Source organism: Schistocerca cancellata, chromosome 11 (assembly GCF_023864275.1).
Source record: "Schistocerca cancellata isolate TAMUIC-IGC-003103 chromosome 11, iqSchCanc2.1, whole genome shotgun sequence".
NCBI classification, from domain to species: Eukaryota; Metazoa; Arthropoda; class Insecta; order Orthoptera; family Acrididae; genus Schistocerca; species Schistocerca cancellata.
Window position 1 is genome coordinate 145,021,013 of NC_064636.1, and position 25,509 is coordinate 145,046,521.

Sequence of the window (25,509 nt, forward strand, 5' to 3'; positions counted from 1 at the left end):
AATGTTAACAAGAAACCTGTTGTTTCTTTCAAACTATTCATTGTATTTTAGTATGTATATGACGTTGTCTATTGCTGTAATGGCCGAATGACAATAAAATTATTATTATTATTATTATTATTATTATTATTATTAGCTTTTTACGAAAATACCGCGCGTGTTTATGTTTTGTTTCTTATTTAAAAAACAAGAACTGTGTCAGGCTTATCGAGTTTCCCGGAGTGTCGTGTTATCGAGAGTCCAGTTTTAGGGGTTCTAATGTTGATCGAATGATTCTAAAACGCTTAAAAAAACTTTAAAACTCTCTAGTTTTCATCTAAAATTTATAAAATTTCCCGGGGCAAGACCCCCTCCACTCCTATATTTGTTATAAGTCGGCGCCCCCTGATTGGCTCAAGAGCGGATTGGCTGTTTGTACTGCTGACAGCCCAGCCCACCCTCGTTCCGCGATCCATATGCGATTATGCGCGGTGGAGAGAAATGAAATAACAACAAAGGAAAAAAGGTAATTTTCATATGGGTCAGTGTCACTACCAACTCGTTAAACTTACTGGAACGGCAAATGGTAAGAATGCTAGTCAGGGGCAAGAGCACTTTCACTAAATAATTATTATGCTCAGTTGATACCTCAGCAGACGACAAGACGCTAGGCGCTCTGTGAGCAAATATCTCTGAACAGAACAGCTGATTTTCCGCGTCGAGTTCCATAGACTGTGGTCGAAAGCGTCGATTGGGTTCTATTTACATCTGTGATCAGTCTGCAAGATGGCGGCCCGTGTTGTGGCAGCTGCGACGGTGAAAGCAGTAAAAGGTGTCAGGAAAGCAATACCAACTAGAGCAGCACTCGTACTAACGCCAGCAGCTGTCAACAAAGTGAAGGAGCTGATGAAGGCGCGTCCGGATAGCATAGGATTGAAGGTGAACTTCTGGAATTTTGTGAATGTTCACAACCGTGATGTAATGACCCCAGATTAGGATTGTCTCTTACGTTTGTTGTTTTTCGTTTGGCATTACGCAATGCCGAGGGCTTGCGCATTGTTTCGTCAGCATTATTTGTCATTTTCTATCACACTGAGTATGGGCACCAGATAGATTGACTTAGTTGTATGCTTGATGACCCTAGTGACATAATTTTGGCATCAATCATACCGGACTTGCTTTTCGAAAATACATTGGAAAACTCTTGAAAATAAGTACGTTGCCAAAAATCTATTAATATTTTGGGATTAGTTAACGACGCGATACCGCGCCGATATAGGCCTACCGATGATGTCTTTAACCTGATGAATATACGACCACAAGAAACCTATGTACCCTGTTAAGAAACCGCCAACGATATGTCAATAACAACAGCATAATAAAATCTGACGAACGAGATCTCTGCAAGCTTATGGGTTTTGAGCTGCGAATATTCCTGTTATTAAACATATATGAAAAACTTTAAAATGGGAAAAGAGTGCTTTGATCATGCTCGCGAATTCCACTCTGGAATGCGCAGTTTATATAAAACAGGCAGACAGTGGCTTCACAAACTCGCAGCCGAACTATACCTTTTCAACCTAGCCCATATATCGCTGGCTTGTGGAGGAATTGTGATCGGCCAACTCCTAAAAAATACCTGGGTGTAAAACTTTGTAGGAATATGAATTGGAATGATAACATAGGTCCAGTCATGGGTAAAGTAGGTGGCACACTTCGGTTTGTTGGTAGAATATTGGGGGAAGTGCAGTCAGTCTACCTGTCATGCTTAAGTGTGCGGGACACTGAGGATATTGAACACATGCAGAGAAGGGCAGCACGAATGGTCATAGGTTTGTTTAATCTGCGGGAGAGTATCACAGACACAGAAGGAACTGGACTGGAAGACTCTTGAAGGTAGATGTAAACAATCCCAAGAAAGTCTGTTAAGGCTTTAAATAATTGCTCACGTACGGATTGTGAGGATAAGATTAGAATAACTACTGCACTGCAGAAAGGCATTTGATCAATCATTCTTTTGTGCTTCATATGTGATTGGAACAGGAAGCAGCCTCAATGACTGGTACATTGGGTGATGCCTTCTACTATACACCGCAAGTGGTTTGCAGGGTATAGATGTAGATGTAAAAAAAATTACATTCATAGATATAAAACAGTCAAATACATCATCCCCTAATGGGTCTCCATCACTATACCTTGCCTCTGTTCCTAAATTTCTGTATTGAAGAACATAGTAATGTAATTGTTCAAGTCAAAAAGTAGTTTAAAGTAGGTTTGGAAAGCTGATATACACACTTGTAACATACGGAAGATAACTAGATGTGAACCATATCCAACTGGCTGACAATTCTTGAAAAAGGACCACTGCACTTCGGTTATCTACTAATAAACTTACAAGATAGTATCCATGGCACCAAATTTCCAACTCTCAAAGGTTATCTGGTGGAAAAGGAATTTTGCCGTCTTAGATAATGTATGTTTAATTTAATTTACAAATGTTGTTATTCGTAATTAGTCTTGGTAGTGTGACTAATCAAAATGGCTGTCTCTAGGAAATGGAAGATACTGAAAGATTTGCTGTTGATATATCTTATATTAAATACTGTGTGCACCTGCTGTACCAATGTAATCACATAGGATCAAATTCAGTTCACTTTGGTATTTCAGTTTAGACTTTCAGCTTATTGTGGGGAGCGTGACAGTGTACAGTTGTTTTTATTTGAAACCAGTTTCCCCAAGGGCTTTAGCAAATGTCAGAGGTGTAATTTCCCTTTCGCTGTCAAATAGAACAATGTCATCAGCTTTTAGAAGCCATGGGCAACTGATTTCTTTGAGTATATGAAAATTGGTGATATTGAAAGTTTTCATGAATTTGGGGGTTTTCCTTGTTTGCGTTTGGTAATTGTATTGAACTGTGGTTGTTAGGTATTATGGTTATTGGTTTATAATCACTGGTTATGTTATGTTTTTGATATTAGTTATGTGTTTTGTTTTGTTGTCCTGTAGACTTCATTATAGATAGGGTACATAAAGTTTTGAATAATGAATTTGAAGATTTGAGTGGTTTGTTTTTTTAGTACTTCATTTTCGCTGCCATGTAGGTAAGTGAAATTTGTGGTATTGGGTTTTAGAGTTGTGTGTGAGTTTGTAATATTTGAGGCCTTCGTATGTGCTATACAGGTCAAAAGAAATTTGTGGTACCAAGTTTTCGAGTTTTGTATCGCTTACTGGTATTCTGGGTCTTTGTTTGAGCTACACAGGGTGACTTTTCTCCACCATTTACAAACTCTAGGGATTGACTGATGATTCCACCTGTCTGCTTTGACCCATGGTGTAAGGGTGTGATGGTATGTGATGTCATTAGGGCACTGAGTTGGTTGATGTGGATGTAGATGATGTCTTGTTGTGTTTGCTGGCTCTGTGTGTGTGTGTGTGTGTGTGTGTGTGTGTGTGTGTGTGTGTGTGTGTGTTTTGTGGTTTTGTTTTTTGTAGTTGTAGGTGTTGGTTTTTTCGTATCAATAGTCATGGTTTACTTATATAGGTCGAGGGAAATGTCTGATTCCAATTTCCGTAGTGTTTGCTGTAGGCATTGGTGTTTTGGTATCATCAGCTGTGGTTGACCTGTATAGGTCAAGGGAAGTGTCAGATTCCTGTAGATTTTGTAATTATTTGTTTGTTCATCATTTTGTGTGTTTTGGGATCGTGGTGTTTTTTTACTGTTATATTTAGCTTGTCCCCTCCCTAAAATCCCCCGTTGTCCCGTTAGTTTGATTGTATTTTAGGAGAAAGATGTTATTGTCTTATGTATAAGTATTTTCATGTTTGTTGCCATGTGTATGTAGTTATATCATTGGCGCCATATTGGAGACGCTTAGCATAGCCATTTTCGCCATATTGATGACATCATGGGTCAGACAAGTGGAATCGGACACTTCTGTAAACCCTAAAGGCAAATGGCAGTGGTTGGCAGGCAGCAAGGTTGTATCAGGAGACCTATCCCCGCTGACAACCACCACAGCATTCACCGTTTTTCTGAGACAGGGCCGTTTCACGAAGCTGGAGATCATGCAGGACATACCCAAAATGTTCGTACTCCAGTCTTGGAGGAAAATAGGATTTAACACTGCGGAAGGCAACCACCATGTCAGTATCAGGCAGTTGGCCTGCGAGTACAGGGTAAATGGAACAATCGTGTGTAACTTTTTCCACGACAATTTTTACTACCCTAATCATTTACAATATGTGGAGGACTTACCAGTGACTGACTTTCCACATCAGGAGGGGTTTTGTCAGTGGTTTCTTCACCAGGTAACCACAATTCCAGGTTTTGTCATCCATCCTATTCACAGATTTAGCTTGTCCCCTCCCTAAAATCCCCCGTTGTCCCGTTAGTTTGATTGTATTTTAGGAGAAAGTGGGGAAATACGGAAGCGTCCGATCCCACCTGTCTGCTTTGACCCATGACGTCACAAATATGGCGGAAACGACCATAAACCACGATTCCAATATGGCGCACATAGAGTCGGTACGTACACGTTATAAGGACGAAAATACATCGAAAAACAAACACACACACTTTCCACAAAAAACCTAATTACACTAACGGGACAAGGGTGGATAATGGGGTGTTTTTGGGTGGGGGCAAACTAAATACAAACAAATTTAGACACCCACCCCATACAAAACCACACAAAACAACGAAAAAACCTACTTCACAAAACTCCCCAAATACCACTAAACATAATGTCATCTGGAATCGGACACTTCCTTTGACCTATATAGCTCAACAGCAGCTCGCGATCCCATAAATTAGGATCCAACACTTCCCTTGGCCTATATAGCTCAAAAACATTTCCCGATACCAATATCAACATACACAGCCACACACTGGTACCAAACACTTCACTTGACCTGCGCACTGTAAATTTTATCCGTCATATCCATTCCTGAACAGAAACAACAATCGATTAATTTTACTAAACTTACCACACGATGTACAGCGAATAACACTAAATTAACCTTCACACAAAATCGTTAACTCACTGAAACGAATTCCACTACAAACACAGCCGACACTCGAACAATTCTGGATAATGAGCAAAAGCAAACTGATCCCATTACACCACACAAACGAAAATCCTGAACATACCACCAGAGGGCACAACAAACCACAACACGACGTCATCTACAAACACGCCACACTCACAAACCAAACTCCGCGCCGTCATGACGTCACGGGTCAAAGCCGACGCGTGGGATCGGACGCTTCTGTCAACCCCAAAGTGGTATCTTCAACTTCCATAATAGTCATCTGTGGGATAGTTTGCAGAACTGTCACGGTATTGTCACAATGAATCATCAGCCTCGGTGCAGGCTGAATGTTTGGACTGGGATAATTGAAAAAAGTATTTTGGGACCAATCTTTCTTCCACGTTGCCTAACAGGCCGGAACTATCACCATTTCTTGCAGATGACTTTCTCCCCTGCTGGAAGTAGTGCCATTGATGATTCGAAGGGTCATGTGGCTGCCACATAATAGTGCTCCAGCCCATTTTGCTTTTAACGTCCGGACATATCTCAGTCGTGTGTTCCCTGGTCAACGGATCGAACTAGGGGATCCAATTGCACAGCCTGCTTATTCATTGGACCTCAACCTATGTGATTTCTGGCTATGCGGCCATCCCAAAAGTATCTGTATGCAGAACCCATTCCAGATGTGGAGACACTGGTGCAGTGCATTTGTGGTGTGTTCGACACTGTTCGGATGCAGCCTGGTCGATGTGAACGTGTGAGGGGAACATGCTATGGCGTGTACATGCACGTGTTGCACACGGAAACTATTTTCAGCATATACTGTAACTTTTGCTACATGGTAGAGCGCATATTGTCTCTGCAACAAAGTACGATTGAGTAAATGGTATCTAGCGTGGAAACAATGCATTTCCGGACATAGGTTCATAAGACCTTTTTTGTTCCATATCACTCATTGCTCAGTCCCTAGAGGTTGTACATGGTGGAAAAAATCATCCTGTATAAATGAAGCAAAATTCGTGGTACCAATGGATTTTGTTTTTGCATTTTTTGATTGTGTTGAATGTTAGAATTTTGTACACTTGTTTTTTTTATATTTGTTTTGGAATGGTAGTGTTAATGTTATTGTTATAAATTACCCACATGAAATGTTGAGTGCTATTTTCGAGGATTTCAAATTGATTCCATATTTCTGGAAGATTCTTGCACTGTGCTGCACAAGCGGCTTGTAGTGAAATTGCGTGCTTATGGAATATCATCTCAACTATGTGACTGGATTCATGATTTCCTGTCAGAGAGGTCACATTTTGTAGTAATTGACGGAAAGTCATAGAGTAAAACAGAAGTGATTTCTGGCGTTCCCCAAGGCAGTGTTATAGGCCCTTTTCTGTTCCTTATCTATATAAACGATTGGGAAGACAATGTGAGCAGCCGTTTAAGGTTGTTTGGGTCGACCGAAGCACCCGATCCCACCCGTCGGCTTTGACCCGTGACGTAAGGCTGTTGTGGTGTGTGACGTCACGACGGCGCAGAATTTAGTTTGTGAGAGTGGCGTGTTTGTAGGTGTCGTTTTGATGTGATCGGTGGTGCTCTCTGGAGGTGTGTTAGGTGATGTTTTTGGTTTAGTTTGAGAGTGTGGCGTCGTGTGTGAATTTTGGTAAATTGCTTTTTTTATGTCTTTAGTAGGTATGGATATGACTGACAGGGTCAACAGTTTTCGGTTGTCGGCTATGATGGGGACAGTGCGTTGTCTCTAATAAAATTTCAACTATTCGGATTTTTGGATGAAGTCGTGAAGTGTTCAGTGTGTCGTGAAGAAATGAGGCTTACTTAAAGTTCCGGCATCTCTTGCCAGGGACGGCTGTATGTGGAGATGTCGTAAGGATAACAGGTCAAGGGAAGTGTTTGATCCCAGTGTGTGGCCGTGAATGTTGGTATTGGTATCGGGAGGTGTTTTTAAGCTATATAGGTCAAGGGAGGTGTTAGGTCCTAATTTATGGGATCGGGAGCTTCTGTTGAGCTATATAGGTCAAGGGAACTGTCAGATTCCAGATAATATTGTGTTTAGTGATATTTGGGGAGTTTTGTGATGTCGGTTGTTTTTTTCGTCGTTTTGCTTGGTTTTGTATGGAGGGGTGTGTGTGTCTAAATTTGTTTATATTTAGTTTGTCCCCACCCAGAAACCCCCTATTTCCCGCGCTTGTCCTGTTAGTGTCATTAGGCTGTTTGTGGAACGTGTGTGTGTGTGTGTGTGTTTTTCGAAGTATTATCGCCCCCATAATGTGTACGTATCGACTTTATATGCACCATATTGGAATCGTGGTTTATGGTCGTTGCCGCCATATTTGTGACGTCATGGGTCAAAGCAGATGGGCGGGATCAGACGCTTCCGTATTTCTGTTTGCTGATGACGCTGTCGTATTTCTGTTTGCTGATGACGCTGTCGTTTATTGAAGATCAAAACAAATTGCAAAACAGGTTTAGAAAAAATGTCTGTATGGTGTGAAAATTGGCAATTGACCCTAAATAACAAAGTGTGAGGTCATGCATGTGAGTGCTAAAAGGAATTCGTTAAACTTGCATTACACGATAAATCAGTCAAATCTAAAGGCCATAAATTCAACTAAATACTTATGAATTCCAGTTATGAACAACTTAAATTGGGAGGAAGACCTAGAAAATGTTGCAGGGGAAGGCTAACCAGAGACTGCATTTTATTGGCAGGACACTTAGAAAATGTAACAGGTCTACTAAGGAGACTGCCTATACTATGCTTGTCTGTCTTCTTTTAGAATACTACTGCATGGTGTGGAATCCTTAACAGATAGGATTGACGGACTACATTGAAAAAGTTCAAAGAAGGGCAGCATGTTTTGTATTATTGCAAAATAGGGTGTAGAGTGTCTCTGAAATGATACAGTATTTGGGATGGACATCACTAAAACAAAGGCATTTTTCACTGTGGAGGAATATTCTCACGAAATTCCGATCACCAACTTTCTTCTCAGAAAGTGTCAACATTTTGTTGATGCTGACCTACGTAGGGAAAAATGATCACCGTAAGGGAAATCAGAGTTTGCACAGAGAGATAAGAGTGTTTGTTCTTTCTGCGCGCTCTATGAGCTTGGAATAATAGGGAATTGTGAAGGTAGTTCAATGAACTCTCTGCCAGGAACTTAAATGTGATTTGCAGAGTATCCATGTAGATGCAGAAATTTAGTTTGACCCCACCAAAAAACTCCTACTTATTGCTGTTGTCTCCTTAGTTTCATACTGTTGCTGGAATTAAAATATTTCATGGATTGTTTGTTTGCAGCTCTAATGACTAACGTCGCTGTCACCAAATTGAAATGCGGGTGAGCAACATCTCAATGTCGCAGGTTGAGGCAGACTTGTTAATCCCGAGTTTGCTTTGTTGGGGATTTTATTTTGTGAGGGAGATATTCTAATACCTGTCAAGTCTTTATTATTTAGCTTTTGTGTGGATTCTCTGCATAACCTTCTGCATCTTCGCCAGCAACGCTGTATCAGATTTCCTTCCTCATCTTTCTTTAATATAGCTAATGTTTTGTTTGCAATAAAGTTGGTATTTGTGAAAAATTGAACTCTATCTTTCCTTTCCTACATTACAACCATCTTGTGTTGATTGTTGTCAGTAGTTGTTAGAACTCTGTAGTGATCTGTTAGTTGCTGTGGTGTTCAGTCCACAGACTGGTTTGATGCAGCACTCCTCTCTGCACAACTGATGCAGCCTACAGCCATTTGAAGATGTTTACTGTCTTTCTTCCTTTATCTCCCTCTACAGCAATTTTTGCCCACCCCTCTCCCGCCACACACATTTTTTCCTCCATAACAAGACTGCTTATTGGCCGACATGTCAGGATGTTTCATATTGACTTATCCCTGCTCGTAATCGGATTGCACCATAAATTTTTCTCCCCAGTTCAATGCAGTACCACATCATTAGTTATTTGGTCTACCCATGTAATCGGGCGAAATTTCAAAGGATTCTATTTTCATCTTGTCTGACACGCTTATCCTCCCATGTTTCACTTTCCTACTCGGGTGGTAAAGGATGGCAGCTCACTGATAGATAACTTCTTTATAGACCAAGATAAGTTTAACCAGATAAATGCTCAGCCTGTTGAAAATGGTCTTTCTGATCATGGTGCACAGCTAGTTACAATATATGACATAGCTCCATTCAGCAATACTAAACAGTCCTCCAGAGTAGTACGTTCAGTCAACAATTTAACAATTGCAAATTTCAGGGAAAGCCTACAGCAGTTAGACTGGGATGAGGTGTACCGTGAACCTGATGCCAATTTAAAATATAATTTATTTCATGACATTTTTGTAAATGCATTTGAAAACTGCTTCCCCAAGAAAATAGTTAAATATCCTCGTAAGAAACCTTGTAACAAACCATGGCTTACTAAGGGTATAAAAATATCTTGTAACCGGAAAAGGGAAATGTATCTGACAGCAAGAAAGAGTAGTGACCCAGAAACTATCAAACATTATAAAAACTACTGTGTTATATTAAGAAAAGTTATTAAAAAAATCCAGAAGTATGTGTATCATGTCTGAAATCAGCAACTCTGATAATAAAATTAAAACAATTTGGAATATTATTAAAAGAGAAACAGGTCAACCAAGAGCACAGGAAGACAATATTACCATCAAATTGAATGAAAACTTTACGAACAAAAAGTCAGAAGTTGAAAATATTTTTAATAATCATTTTCTAAATGTTGTGGATATAGTAGGATCCAGGTGTTCATTAGAAGATGCTAGGCTGTTAATGGAAGAGGCCATACCTATGCAATTTGATACAATTGAAATCTCACCCACTTTTCCCTCTGAAATTAGGAAAATAATAAACTTGCTTAAAAGCAAAAACTCACATGGAATTGACGGCATTTCCAGCAAAATACTAAAAGCTTGTTCTCAACAGATAAGTAAGATTCTCAGCCACCTGTGTAATAGCTCTCTGGAACAGGGCATTTTCCCTGATAGACTGAAATATGCTATTGTTATACCTTTGCATAAAAAGGGGGATAGATCTGATGTCAACTATTACCGTCCAATCTCCCTTCTAACAGCTTTATCCAAAATTTTTGAGAAAGTAATGTATTCAAGAGTAGCTTCACATATCTGTAACAAACAAGTACTAACAAAATGTCAGTTTGGTTTCCAGAAAGGTTTTTCAACAGAAAATGCCATATATGCTTTCACCAATCAAATTTTGAATGATCTGAATAACCGAACACCACCCATTGGGATTTTTTGTGATCTCTCAAAGGCTTTTGATTGTGTAAATCATGAAATTGTGCTAGACAAGCTCAAGTACTGTGGCATGAGTGGGACAGTGCACAAATGGTTTAATTCGTACCTAACTGGAAGAGTGCAGAAAGTTGAAATAAGTAGTTCTCATAATATGCAAAGATCAGCACATTCCTCAAACTGGGGAACTATCAAGAATGGGGTTCCACAAGGGTCAGTCTTGGGTCCTTTGCTGTTCTTAATATATATTAATGACTTGCCATTCTATATTCATGAAGAGGCAAAGTTAGTTCTCTTTGCTGATGATACAAGTATAGTAATCACACCTGACAAACAAGACTTAACTGATGAAATTGTCAATACTGTCTTTCAGAAAATTACTAAGTGGTTCCTTGTAAACGGACTCTCACTGAATTTTGATAAGACACAGTACATACAGTTCCGTACAGTAAATGGTATGACACCATTAATAAATATAGACCTTAATCAGAAGCATATAGCTAAGGTAGAATATTCCAAATTTTTAGGTGTGTCCATTGATGAGAGATTAAATTGGAAGAAACACATTGATGATCTGCTGAAACGTTTGAGTTCAGCTACTTATGCAATAAGGGTCATTGCAAATTTTGGTGATAAACATCTTAGTAAATTAGCTTACTACGCCTATTTTCACTCGTTGCTTTCATATGGCATCATATTTTGGGGTAATTCATCACTGAGGAATAAAGTATTTATTGCACAAAAGCGTGTAATCAGAATAATAGCTGGAGTCCACCCAAGATCATCCTGCAGACATTTATTTAAGGATCTAGGGATATTCACAGTAGCTTCTCAGTATATATACTCTCTTATGAAATTTGTTATTAACAACCAAACACAATTCAAAAGTAATAGCAGTGTGCATAACTACAATACTAGGAGAAAGAATGATCTTCACTATTCAAGATTAAATCTAACTTTGGCACAGAAAGGGGTGAATTATACTGGCACAAAAGTCTTTGGTCACTTACCAAATAGTATCAAAAGTCTGACAGATAACCAACAAGTATTTAAGAAGAAATTAAAAGAATTTCTGAATGACAACTCCTTCTACTCCATAGAGGAATTTTTAGATATAAATTAAAAACAAAACAAAAAAAAAACAAAAAAATATTAATAAAAAAATAAAAAATAAAAATAAAAAAACAAAAAATGAAAAGTTGTTATATTAACTTAAGTATGTTGTTAAATTAACTTAAGTATGTCTTGTATTGGAAAATTTGACTCGTTCCACATCATTACGAAATATCGTATTCATGATCCATGGAACTAGTATTAATCTAATCTAATCTAATCTAAAACAAGGCGATACACTAGACAAACACCTTCAGAAAAGACTTTTTAACCACCAATTTTATATTCATTTCTCTTTTTCAGAAATGCTTTTTTTGCTACATCCAGTCTTTCTTTTCCTCTTCACTTTGGCCATCGTCAGTTACTTTGCTGCCAAATAACAGAACTTCTGTTCTATTTTTAGTGTCTCATCTCCTAATGCAATACCTTCAGTATCATTATTTAATTTCACTGCATTCCATTACCCTCATTTTCTTTTCGTCAATGTTCATCTTGTATCCTCATTTCGAGAAATTATCCATTCCATTCAGTTGCTCTTAGCTGTCTCTGACAGAATTAAAATGTAATCAGCAAACTTCAAAGTTTTTATTTCTTTTGCCTGTCCTTCAATTTCCTTTCCATGTTTCTCTGTATTTGTAGACTGCAATCCTGTCTCACTTGCTTCTCAACCACTGGCAGGTCCTTTGATTTTGATTTGTGTGTTTTCTGTACAAGTTATATTTTACCCTGCTACCTTTAGAACTTCAAGGAGTATCTTCAGTCACCATTGTCAAAACAATTTTTTTGAATTAGCAAACTGTTTAAATGCAAATCTAGTTTTGTTTGACCTTATAGCGTGTTTAGTATGATTTGGTAATATTCATCTTCTTGTATCTTACTAAACTGCTTAGTCTTGCATCAGTCCTTATATATAAAAAAAGTAAGAATCAGTGACAACTGGTTCTTGATTAATGTCAGTACTTTTGTAAAGTTACAGTGAAAAATTACATATTCAGAAAAATTGAAAAGTGGCAATATCTTTAACATTAATGAAGAGATTGAAAGAATTTGTTTTCTTGTATATTACTTTTTTTTCCAGGATTTCATAAAATTTTATTTTCAAAACTATTATTTTTGGAAATGTGCAGGTTTCATCTACAGCACTCAATTATTGCGATTCTTTATTTACAGGAGTTTCTGTGCTGAAGTTATTACTTCATACATTTCAACTGTCTTTTAAATTGTTGCAGATTACTAATGACTTTAGTGTTTACATTTGAGTAATTGGTTAAGACATTATAAAACTTTTTTCCTCAAATTTCTATTCTCTAATTTTGCATATTGTATATACAAAAATTGCATTTCATTTGTGAAGTACTATCATCTTGGGTTTGAATTTATTTATTAAACTGAACAGAAATTTGTATACATGAAATTCAAAATTGTTCAGTTTCGTAATCTTGCGTATGAAATGATATAATGAACTTAGTTATCTTCAGGTCGATAAAGTACTTCATATAGTGTAACGTATCGATTAGCACAGATGAAAGGAATAAATACAATCATACATATTTGACAACATAACAAAAGTTACGACGTATCGAGTAGTACATTAAAATCTTGTATCACTTGCTACTATATGATATCTAAGGATGTAACGTTAGAGATTCCATGTCAGTCAGACTCACATCCAAACCCCAGTCCATAGAAAACTTGTCATTAGACAAAAGTACGTGCAGTTAAACCACCACCCTTTCAACACGAAATGCTTCCTTTCGTACAGCCTAGTGACCCACAGCAAACATACCTGCTCCAGCACCAAATCCCTAGGTGCCTGTTGTGACCATCTCTTTCAGGCTTTCATCTCCTACAAATAGCCCTCAGACCTCAAAGGTGCTCTCCTTCTCTCGCCCTCTGACTAATACAGCTCCTGCTTGCAAAATAACTCAGAAGTGCCTCTCTCCTTTTTGTCATCCACAATGATACAAGTCTTTTATGCCTCAATACTCTGTCAAGGTTGCTACTTTAAGCTGAGCCCTGAAATGATGACGCCCACACTGCCCAGTATCAACTTCCTTCAGTCTCCTGACCCCCATAACATCAGAGTCTAGCCTTATCACCTCGCCAAACCATTATCTCTACCCAAGTTTTCTATCTGTTCTAACACTCCTCTTACAAAAGTTGGAAGTTTCAGTGTTGTACTTCCCGTATTCAGCTTTGTCATTTGAATGCAGTGCATCAGAAAATACGTTCCCTCGAATGTTTTCCCGATCTAATACTTATCTCGGTGTGTGATGTCTTTATTGTCTTTTTCAGGTGTAATGTGTGTTGGAATATTGTCTCAGGTTTTTCAAGTACAAAGATGCTGTAATTACTTTAATATCAAAGTGATTAATACTGGTTTCATCAGTTATTAAATAACATGAATTACTTTTAAGTTTTGCTGTCCTGTCTCTTTGCCAACAAAATAATATTCTTAATGACAAAGACATTAAGTCTTAATGATTGTGTTACTGAAAATAATCAGCCAACCATCTAGTACGAATTTGAAGTGTCTAGTAAATAGAAAAGATAGATACGACATGCGATGGTAAATGAAGTTCATACTCTTTTTGTTACTTACATAAAAAATAGGATAGATTCATTGCAAATATTAATTTGACTTGTCCAGCTAACAGTTTATAGTTAAGCCACCGAAGGCTCTCTCATTAGAAATCAACAATGTAGCCTTAGAGGTGTGTATTACTTTAGATTGCATTATCTTGTATTACATTAGATTCAGTTTTCGTTCCTTAGGTCCAAAAATCAGAGGATTCTTGTGGGTGTGGAACGTGTCTGAAAGTATAACATAAAAAACACAGTTACGAAAAGGGAAGTTGCCACTCACCATATAGCAGAGATGTGTGCGCGCGCACTCACACACACACACACACACACACACACACACACACACACACACACACACACACACACACACAAAATTGCAGTCTCAGGCAACTGAAGCCACACTGTGAGCAGCAGTACCACAGTACCAGTGCATAATGGGATTGGTGACTGGGTGGGGTAAGGAGAAGGGTGGGGTGGGGGAGGGATAGCAGGGTAGCAGTGGGTGACAATGAAGTGCTGCCAGGGAGCATGCAGGAATGAGGTGGAGAGAGGGTAGGGCAGCTATGTGGGGTTGGGAGGTTAGACAGAGGGCGGGGGGGGGGGGGGGGGGGTAGTGCAAAAGGGGGGACAAGTAAAAATACTAGGTGCAGTGGTGGAATGAGGGCTGTGTACTGCTGGAATGGGAAGAGGGAAGGGGCTGCATGGCTGAGGAGAAAGACTAACGAAGGTTGAGGTCGGGAGGGTTGCGGGAACGGAGGATGTATTGCAGAGAAAGTTCCCACCTGTGCAGTTCAGAAAAACAGGTGTTGGTGGGAAGCATCCCTATGGCAGAGGCTGTTGAGCAGTCATTGAAATGAAATGAAGGATGTCGTGTTGGGGAGAGTGCTCAGCCACAGGGTGGTCCAGTCGTTTCTCGGCCACAGTTTGTCGGTGGACATTCGTGCGGGCAGACAGCTTGTCGGTTGTCATAACTACGCAGCTCAGTGGTTGCAGCTTAGCTTGCAGATCACGTGACAGTTTTCACATGTAACCCTTGCCTTTTATGGGATAGCTGATGCTTGTGGCTGGCCTGGAGTAGGTGCTGCGAGGATGTATGGAAAAGGTCTTGCATCTAGGTCTATTACAGGGGTATGAGCCATGAGGTAAGGGGTGGGAGCAGGGGCTGTGTAGGGATGGACGAGTGCATTGTGTAGGTTCGGTGGACGGCGGAATACTACGGTGGGAGGGGTGGGAAATAGAGGTGGGTCGTTCGCGAACTAACAGGTCCCAAGGAACGGTTCACCGAGATGAACGGAACGAGCGATGAACGAATTCTAAGGAACGGTCTTTCATAGTTCACTTCGGTCGCGGCTTTCTACTTATAGTTCCCAGGAACAGGAAACGGTCACTCTCGTTCCTGCAACGGCACGTCAGCAGGTCTCGTTCCAGCCTCAGTCCCGTTCCCGTCTGTCTCGGTCTCTGCTTTCTACTTACAGTTCCTGGGAAGGGGAACACGTTTCAGCCTCGGCCCCGTTCCTGTCTGTCTCGGTCTCTGTCTCGCTAGGGCGGACTCGTCCTTCTTCGCGTGGACACTCGTCGCAGTTCCACTGCCGACTGCTCGTAGTTAGTTCGGTACGAAGTTTTTATTCGTTTCGTTCGCTTCGCACGCCCATTCTAGATCTGTTTCAAACCTTTTGTGAACTCTGAACTTCTGTTTCTATTCAGCGACCACGACCGGCAATTTAAATGTATTTTATAATTACGTAAACTACATAAAAATTATGTGGTATGTAATACGTACATATTTCCAGGTAACATAAAGGCGTATCAGCTTACTTCACTATTTCGATAAACATCAGATGATGTTGTAAAAAAGCAAGATTTTTTGTTATTACACAGGCAAAGGATGTCAGCACAGCACACACAAGTGACCATAATCTGTCTTTGTTTTATCCGAGGTAAAAGATCGTGTTCATTGTTATGGAAGGCAGAGCAACTTACAACCGGATGAAGCCCGCGCTTCGTAATCGAGTGTATGGTATCACATTTTGCAAAGAGAATAGGATAACTCCTACAATATTGTTTCAGTGGTACAGGGTGGCCCATGAAAAATAGGCCCAGAGTTCTGGACTGCTCATTGTTGCCTACCAATCGTCATCTATTGTTTCGAAGTAGTTGTTTGCATTAGCTCATTTTTTATTCCTTCACTGCCTAATTATTACACGTTTATCCAGTCTGCTCGTAGCGGTCAACAAATCGTGCGTAGTTGGAGTGCGGTCTGTACTTGGGGCCGGTTTTTCGTGCGCCACCTCATATTAATTCACTGCGATCAGCCTCATAACGCTACAGTTGGCTAAACGAGATGTTTTGCAGAATCACGAAAATTACAAGTGTGAGAGAATTCTTTTAGAATAAAAACTCTTTACTCCAGGAGGGAGGCAAGTGCCCCCTCTCGGAGCCTTCCATCTTCAGTCACCTACGCTACTAATTTTCAATTTTTCATCAGAACCATGTACAATGAGCGGTGAATGAGGAAAAATGAATGGTTTCCAAAAAAGAGCGATCACCAGTGAACCGGTTCCTAAGGATGAACGACTTTGCTCATCTCTAGTGACTTTGCTCATCTCTAGTGGGAAGGATAGTGGGCAGGGCATTTCTCATTTCAGGGCACGACGATAGTTAGTCGAGACTCTGGCAGAGAATGTAATTCAGTTGCTCCAGTGCCAGGTAGTTCAGAGTTAAGAGGGTAATGCTCCTCTGTGGCCGGACGGTGAGACTTTGGGAGGTGGTAGGAGACTCGTAAGGTAAGACGTGGGACATTAGTTTTCGTACACGGTCGAGAGAATAATTATGGTCTGTGAAGGCTTCATCGAGATCGTCGGTATATTTCGAAAGGGACTGCTCGTCACTGCAGGTGTGAGAAACACGAGTGGCTAGACTGTACGGAAGGGACTTCTCGGTACGGAACGGGTGGCAGCTGTCGAAGTGGAAGTATTGCTGGTGGTTAGTAGGTTTGACATGGGCGGAGGCACTGATGTAGCCATCTTTGAGGTGGAGGTCAACATCTAGGAAGGTGGATTGTTGGGTCGAGTAGGACCAGGTGAAGCAAATGGGGAAAGCTGTTGAGGTTCTGGAGGAACGTGGATAGGATGTCCTAGCTCTCGATCCGTATCGGAAACGTGTCACGAGTGAATCTGAACTAGGTGAGGTGTTTAGGATACTGGGTAGTTAGGAGGAAGGATTCCTCTAGATGGCAAATGCCGGGATGGTTCCTTTGAAAGGGCACGACCGATTTCCTTCCCCATTCTTCCCTAACCCGAGCTTGCGCTCCGTCTCTAATGACCTCGTTGTCGACGGGACGTTAAACACCACTAACCTAACCTCCTCTGGATGGCCCACGAATAGGTTGGCACAGGATGGTGCCATCTGGGTGCCCGTAGCCTTACCCCGGATTTGTTTGCAGGTAATGCCTTCGAAGGAGAAGTAATTGTGTGTGAGGATATAGCTTGCCGTGGCGATTAGGGAGGAGGTTGTCGGCTCGGAAACAGTCAGGCATTGGGAAAGGAAGTGTTCAGAAGCAATAAGGCCATGGCCGTTAGGGATGTTGGTGTAAAGGGAGGTGGCATCAATAATGATGAGCGAGGCACTGTGTGGTCAAGGGACACGGACTGTGTAGTGTCAGTGGAGGAAATGGTTGGTATCTTTCATATAGGAGGGTAGGTTCCGGGTAATAGATTGAAGTCGTCGGTGTACGTGAGCAGATGCTGTTACCAAAATATTACATTAGTTACTGGAAGTATCATGCTCAATGTAACATGAAATTTTGTAAATGAGTATGGTACTGCTTCAACTGACATGACATATTCTTGGCTTCAGTGACAGTAGCTTTTCCTATTAATATTTATCAGGAGCACTGCAGTAATCTTTTCATCAATGGTGGGCAGTGTGAGATAAGACAACAGCACAGAATACATATTTGACAGATAAGCGATTCTTTCTCGTTCTCCGTGTCGTCCTCTTCGTTGTCGTGGCACAATTTACTCGGTTGTACACTGTGCTCCTTCTGCATGTGAACCTGCAGCACAGAGCAACTGCCAAATGAGCGAGTGTCACAAGAAGTAGTAAAACTGCTGTTGTTGCTTCACCTTGAAGATGTGCTGAATCAGGGCCAAATCTGAATGGGGTGCAAAGGAGGTACTTGCCCAGGCGGCAGAATTTTGGAGCAGCAAATTTTTTATGGAATTTTATTTTTAGATTAAGTATAAAATATTTATGCCAAATCTTGATAAAAAATAGTCATAGAACTATCAATGTATAAAAAAGTGCAATTCAATAAAACTAAAGTTCTTCCAAGTTAATCTGCAGGCTTTTGTGGCCGTTGTCACTGAAGTTAAAATCCTCTGGGTTATTAGGCCGCGTCACGTTTCTTCTGGGATCTTCCTCAGGATCTTTTGGTGTCCGCTACTGCTAGAACAGTGTTCTAGCAGTAGTGGATAGGATTGACGGAGAAACTCAAAGTTCAAAGAAGGGCGGGTTGTTTTGTATTATCGCAAAATAGGGGAGAGAGTGTGATGGATAAGATATGCAGGTTGGAGTGGTAATCTTTAAAACAAGTGTTTTTTGTTACAGTGAGATCTTTTCAAGAAATTTCAATCGCCATTGTCCTCCTCTAAATATGAAATGATCACTGTAATAAAGTATGAGAAGTCAGGTGCTCGCACACATAGATTCGTGAGTAAATGTTTTTCCTTAGCTATGTTAGTGTGTGTATGAGTAAAGAAATAGTGTGCAAGTGATTAGGTGAACACTGCCAGGCACGTAAGTGCAAGCTGTATAGTAGATGTAGTATCAGAATATTCACAGGAAGACTTGTTAAGGCCGCCCCTGCTGGAAATAATTGAGAGAATGGTAATGGGGCTGAGAACCAGGTTTAAAATACTGGAGAAAATTGGTTTTTTCTGTGGTATACAAGCTCGAGAAATGGAAGTGGAGGGAGTCAAAGGTCAAAGCAGCAGAATTGGCAGGTATCTATGTAGAATATTGTAACAAGCAAGAATTTATTTTTGAAATTGAAAGTTTCGAACACCGTGATCTGGCAATGTAGAGAGGCTAGCAAGATCATATTGCATCATCCACGTTTAGATAATTTATAAAAATAAATTGGTAGAGGGCCATAAAAATATTCCTTACCGTGCCAGTTTCTGTTTCCTCTAGAGAACGCAATTCCAGCCAGCTGAAACGAATTAAAAACTTTTTTAAGGAATACACTGCCATTTGACTCTATATTCCCTATGTACAATCTAGATTTCAGATTTCACACCATTGTCAAGTACAGTGAATGGAGACCATTAATGCATTTTACTGTGTACTGTGCAGGATGACATATTATTTTACACTATTATTGAATACAATGTTCTTTTACATCTACATGATTACTCTGCTATTCACAATAAAGTGTCAGGCAGAGGGGTCAATGAACCACCTTCAAGCTGTATTTCTATTGTTCCACTCTTGAATGGCGTGCGGGAAAAAACAAGCACTTAAATTTTTCTGTGTGAGCCCTGATTTCTCTTATTTTATTGTGATGATCATTTCTCCCAGTATAGGTGGGTGCCAACATAATGTTTTCACAATCGGAGGAGAAAACTGGTGATCGAAATTTCACGAGAAGATCCTGTTGCAATGAAAAACGCCTTTGTTTTAATGATTGCCACTCCAATTCACGTATCATGTCTGTGGCACTGTCTCCCCTATTTCACGATAATACAAAACGAGCTGGCCTTCTTTGTACTTTTTCGATGTCATCTGCCCGGCGGATTAGTGGCGAGGTCCGTTGTGGCAGCCAGCCTGTGGATGATTTTAGGTGGTTTTCCATCTGTCTTGGCGCATGCCACCTGGTTCCCCTTATTCCGTCTCGGCTACACTATGTCGGTGATTGCAGCGCAAACACTGTCTCCACGTACGTGTACACCATGATTACTCTACCATCCAAACATTGGAGCTACACTCATCTGTTATGAGACGCTCCTGGGGGAGAGGGGGGGGGGGGGGGGTGACGTGACCACTGGGGGCCAAACTGCGCAATAAGCCTGGGTTCGGTGTGGGGCAGCGGTGGGGTGGGTGGACTGCTGTGGCCTATTGCGGGGTTGTGAACCACTGAGGGCTGCGGTGGGACGAAGCCTGTCGTTTCTAGGTCCCCAGTTTAATACATTCCAATAAACACAGCTAAGGTGATTGAATCTGAGTATAATAGTCATAGAGCACAATGTGCCACTTCCATGAACTATGATGAGATCATAAATATTTTTGCAGCAAAAAAATTCGGAAACTGAAATTTTAAATTTAATATTTGCGCAATGAGTACTGGTTATCTTGTTTTACTTTTTCGGATTTTTAAATTGTTTTGACTTTAATCTTAATTCAATCAATAAAATAAGTTAATGTAATGAGATGGTGGTATTTGTTTTGAAATATATTACTTATATTACTTTTATGAAACTTGATTTTTATGAGTGTTGGGATGAGAGAAGGGATGGCAAGTTTAAAATTGACACCCCCCTTTGCCCCGAAAAAGTAAACAGTTTACATGCACAAACAATAACAAAAACTTCCGAACAGTTGGATCCTACATTACTTAACAAATGAAAATACTTTCAACTGTCATGTTCATCGTTGTCAATAGATAGCTGTTGGCTAACACTTCCCTTTCCTCACACACTCGTTTGATGCAGCTCTCCGTGTCAGTCTGCTGTTTAGAAGCCTTGCTGTCTCTGCATAGCTACTGCATCCTATACCCGTTTGAACCTGCTTGATGTAGTCACATCTTGGTCCTCCTCTGTGATTAAGGCCTGCCCCCCACCCCCTCCCCCACCCACCTTCACATGCACACACACCCTGAGGCATCAAGGAATCATCATTTGGTACTAGAGTACCAAACGGTGATCCCTTGATGTCTCAGGACGCGACGTATCAAACAGTTCCTTGTTTTAGCAGAGTTGTGCCACAAATTTCTTTCCTACTCAATTTTACTCAGTACCTCTTTCCTGGTTGTTTAATCTACTTATACAATCTCTAATATTATTCTCTAGCATCACATTTAAAAGTTCCTCTTCTCTTCTTGTCTGAACAACAAATAAGTCACTAAGTCCAGATGGCATCCCAATTCGGTTTTACAGACATTGGTCCCTTACTTAGCTTGCATTTATTGCAAATTTCTCACTCGGTGCTAAGTCCTGAGTGGCTGGAAGAAAGTGCAGGTGACTGCTGTACATCAGAAAGGTAAAAGAACATACCTGCACGATTGCAGCACATTAGTTTGCTGCAGAATTCTTGAAGATATTCTGAGTTTGAATACAATAAATTTCCTCGAGACGGGAAAACTTCTGTCCGCGAATCGGCACAGTGCTAGAAAAAGTTGTTCGCGCAAAACTCAACTTGTTCTTTTCTGACGTGATATCTCGCTAACTGTGGGTTCCGTACTCCTAGATTTCTGGGAAGTGTTTCGCAGGGTGCCCCACTGCAGAGTGTTAATGGAGATACCAGCATACAAAATAGGTTCCCAGATGTCAGTGGCTCGAAGACTTCTCACTTAATAGAACCCGGTACGTTGTCCTCGACAGCGAGTCTTCGAAGCGAGGATACCGTCAGGAGTGCCTCTGGGAAGTGTGGTAGGAATGCTCTCGTTCTTTACGTACAAAAAAAGAGAAACTTAACATTAGGGCTGGTGACCGTGAAGTAGATGAAGTTAAGAAATTCTGCTACCTAGACAGAGAAATAACCCACGTCGGTCGGATGGAGGAGGACATAAAAAGCGGACCGGTACTGGCAGACGGAGCATTCTTGTCCAAGAGAAGACTACTAGTATCAGACGTGGGTCTCAGTTTGAGGAAGAAAGTTCTGAGAATTTACGTTTGGAGCACAGCATCGTACGGCAGTGAAACACGGACTGTGGGAGAACTGGAACAGAAGAGAATCGAAGCATTTGAGATGTGGGCCTATAGGCGAATGTTGAAAATTAGTAAGGTAAGGAATTGGGAGGTTCTCCAGAGAATCGGCATGGGAAGGAATATATAGAAACTGACCACAAGAAGGGACAGATGGTAGGACATCTGCTAAGACATCGCAGAGTAAGTTCCGTAGTACTAGACGGGGCTGTAGATAGTAAAAACTGAAGAGGAAAACAGAGATTCGAATGCATCCGGCAAATGGGTGAGGATGTAGGTCGCAAGTGCTACTCTGAAATGAAAACATTGTCACGAGAGAGGAATTCGTGAAGGGCTGCATCAAACCAGTTAGAAGACTGATAGCTCAAAAGAAAAAAAAATCTGATGGACGACGGACAGAGTGAATAGGAATCCGCGGCTGTTTGCCGAACGGTGCTGTGGCGTACAGGAAGATGTCGAGGTAGCGTGTGGAGTATGTATGTAAATGTACAGCTATTTACCGTCCACATTTCAGTTCGATACATGGCTGCACTCCACAAATACCACCAGAAAAAGAGTTCCTAAAACTTAAATCTTTGTTTGACATTAACAAATTGCTCTTTTTCAGATATTGACTATTGCCGGAGGCTATTTTATGTCTCCTCTGCTTTGGCCATAGCCAGTTATTTTGCTATCCAAATAACAGAACTCCTATAGTGCCTCAAGTGTCTCATTACTTAATGTAATCCCCTCAGCATCACACGATTTAATTACACTATATTCCATTTCCCTTGTTTTACTTTTATTGGTGTTCATCTTGTGTCTTTTCAAGACACTATCCATTCTGTCCAACTGCTCTTGCTAGTCTTTTGCCTTCTGACAAAATTAAAATGTACTGTGCTGTGCTACTGTAATCTGAGAAGGCTCATATAATGTTGCGTCTTGTATGTAAATTATCTGTGTACTTTCTTGTCTCGATTTAGCATATCATTGTACGTTTATTTTCCCGAAGATGTAGTAAAATTGTTTATCGTTCATTGAAATAAATAGTGTAACTTACTGTACCATATATTGTGGCAGTGGCATAACAGCTTCAAATGTTGAAAAGCTACAGACGTGATCGGCAAATCACAAAGTTATCATTTCTCCTCCTTGAACTTTAATTGCATTTCCAAATTTCTGTTTGGTTTCCGTTACTGCTTCCTGAGTGTGCAGACTGAATAACACTGGAGATAGGCTACAGCCCTGCCACGTTCCTTTCTCAATGACTGCTTCTTTTTTGTGGCCTTAGACTCTCATAACTACAGTATGGTTTCTGTAAAAGTTGTAAATATCCTCTTCCTCTCTGTATTTTATACTGCTGCCTTCAGAGTTGTGCATTGCTGTCAACAAAATAAGTTAGTTTGTCAATAATACATTTAAAGTCATGTATCACATTTCTAGTATAAGTTCTGCAACCAGTGCTTCTCGATGAAAGATTTATTTCACCGTAACTATTTTCGTGCCTGAGCTCGTCAGGTGGCAGTGAGGATATCTCATAAATTTCATATTATTTTGGTCCTATGAAATGAAATGTCAGGAGATTGTTTATTTTCTCTACAAAAACTTTTCATCATGAAACTTTCTGGCAGATTAAAACTGTGTGCCAGACTGAGACTCGAGCTCGGTTTTGCAGGTGAACTCCTGTGAAGTTTGGAAGGTAGGAGATGGGGTACTTGCAGAATTGAAGCTGTGAGGCCGGGTCATGAGCCGTGCTCGGGTAGCTCAGTTGGTAAAGCATTTCCCTGCGAAAGGCAAACGTCCCGAGTTCAAATTGCAGTCCAGTACACAGTTTTAATCTGACATAATTGACAAACACTTCACCGAAGAGTGAAAATTCATTCTGGAGGCTTGTCAGTATGTTAAAGATATTTATATTTTATTTACTTTAGGGAAGGTTATTCTTTATGCAGTACGGCATAGGGTTGTGTGTAATTAATATGGAGAGTCCAGAATGAGATTTTCACTCTGCAGCGGAGTGTGCGCTGATATGAAACTTCCTGGCAGATTAAAACTGTGTGCCCGACCGAGACTCGAACTCGGGACCTTTGCCTTTCGCGGGCAAGTGCTCTACCATCTGAGCTACCGAAGCACGACTCACGCCCGGTCTCACAGCTTTACTTCTGCCAGTATCTCGTCTCCTACCTTCCAAACTTCACAGAAGCTCTCCTGCGAACCTTGCAGAACTAGCACTCCTGAAAGAAAGGATATTGCAGAGAGATGGCTTAGACACAGCCTGGGGGATGTCTCCAGAATGAGATTTTCACTCTGCAGCGGAGTGTGCGCTGATATGAAACTTCCTGGCAGATTAAAACTGTGTGCCCGACCGAGACTCGAACTTAATATGGAGAATGCTAAATGTGAACGTGACAAAAAGACAAGATTCGTGTTACATTACAGGACCAAAATAATGTGAAATTTCCACAAGAAAACCTCACTACTGTCTGATGGTAGGCTCAGGTCTGAAACTAGTTACAGTGTAATAAAGCTTTCGTCAAAAAGTGGAACTGATTGCAGTTTTTTCCTTCAAACAGACGGAAAAAATTATAACACCCAAAAAAATTAATGTAGAGTACTGAAATTTTGGGAATGCGTTTTTCTAGATAACATATTTAAGTGGTCAACATTAGAAGATCACAGGTTAATGTAAGTGTGAGAGAAGCCATTGCAAATGTGAAATTCTGGTAAATTAGTAACCAGTGTCACAGCTAGAACGTTGAATGCAAACTCCCACACGTGCACGCATTGTGTTTTACAGGCGCAAGATTTCAGTTTGTCTGATGGTTTTCCAAGCTTGTTGCACTCAGTCAGTCAATACAGGGATGGTTAATGCCGGTTGTGGATGACGTCGGAGCTGTCATATGATGAGAACCCGTACGGCTCGATCGGAGAGAGATTTCGTGATCGAGCAGGCCGAGGCAACATGTCGACACACTGTGGAGCGTGTTGGGTTACAACAGCTGCATGTGGGTGAGTTTTATCCTGCTGGAAAACACCCCCTGGAATGCTGTTCTCGAATGACGGCACGACAGGTCGAATCGCTAGACTGACGTACAAATTGACAGTCAGGGTGCGTGGGACAACACCTGGAGTGCTCCTGCTGTCATACGGTTTGCATCCCAGATAATAACTCCAGGTGTAGGTCCGGAGTGTCTAACACGCGGACAGGTCGGTTGCAGGTACTCTACTGCTCTCCTCGTAACAAAGACACGACCGTAACTGGCACAGAGGCAAAATGAGCTTTCACCAGAACACCAACAGATCTCTGCCCTGTTCTCCATTTAGGTCTCACTTAACACCACTTGAAGTTGCAAATGGTGGTGGTTCGAGGTCAGTGGGATGTGTGCTACAGGCTCTGTTCCACTCTTGAATGGCGTGCGGGAAAAAACGAGTGCTTAAATTTTTCTGTGTGAGCCCTGATTTGTTGTGCCAATGCTGCTTTAAACTCGACTATCCGGAGCTCAGTCTCCTTGCGACTGTACATTCCCGTGACCACCGCTGCCAGCAGTTGTGTACAGTGGCAACATCCCCGCCAAGTCATTCTGCAGTGTCCGAGAAGGAACCTCCAGCTTCT

General features: G+C 40.9%; 1 protein-coding gene across 1 annotated transcript in view; it reads left to right on the top strand.

The window, feature by feature from the left end:
* Positions 1 to 734: 734 nt before the first annotated feature.
* LOC126108493 (iron-sulfur cluster assembly 1 homolog, mitochondrial) overlaps positions 735 to 25,509 on the top strand; it is a 30,077-nt gene continuing 5,302 nt past the window's right edge. Inside the window, exon 1 of the mRNA XM_049913750.1 lies at positions 735 to 918. Within this exon, the coding sequence (XP_049769707.1) occupies positions 766 to 918 (153 nt within the window). The 5' untranslated portion in view covers positions 735 to 765. The remainder of the gene's footprint in view (positions 919 to 25,509) is intronic.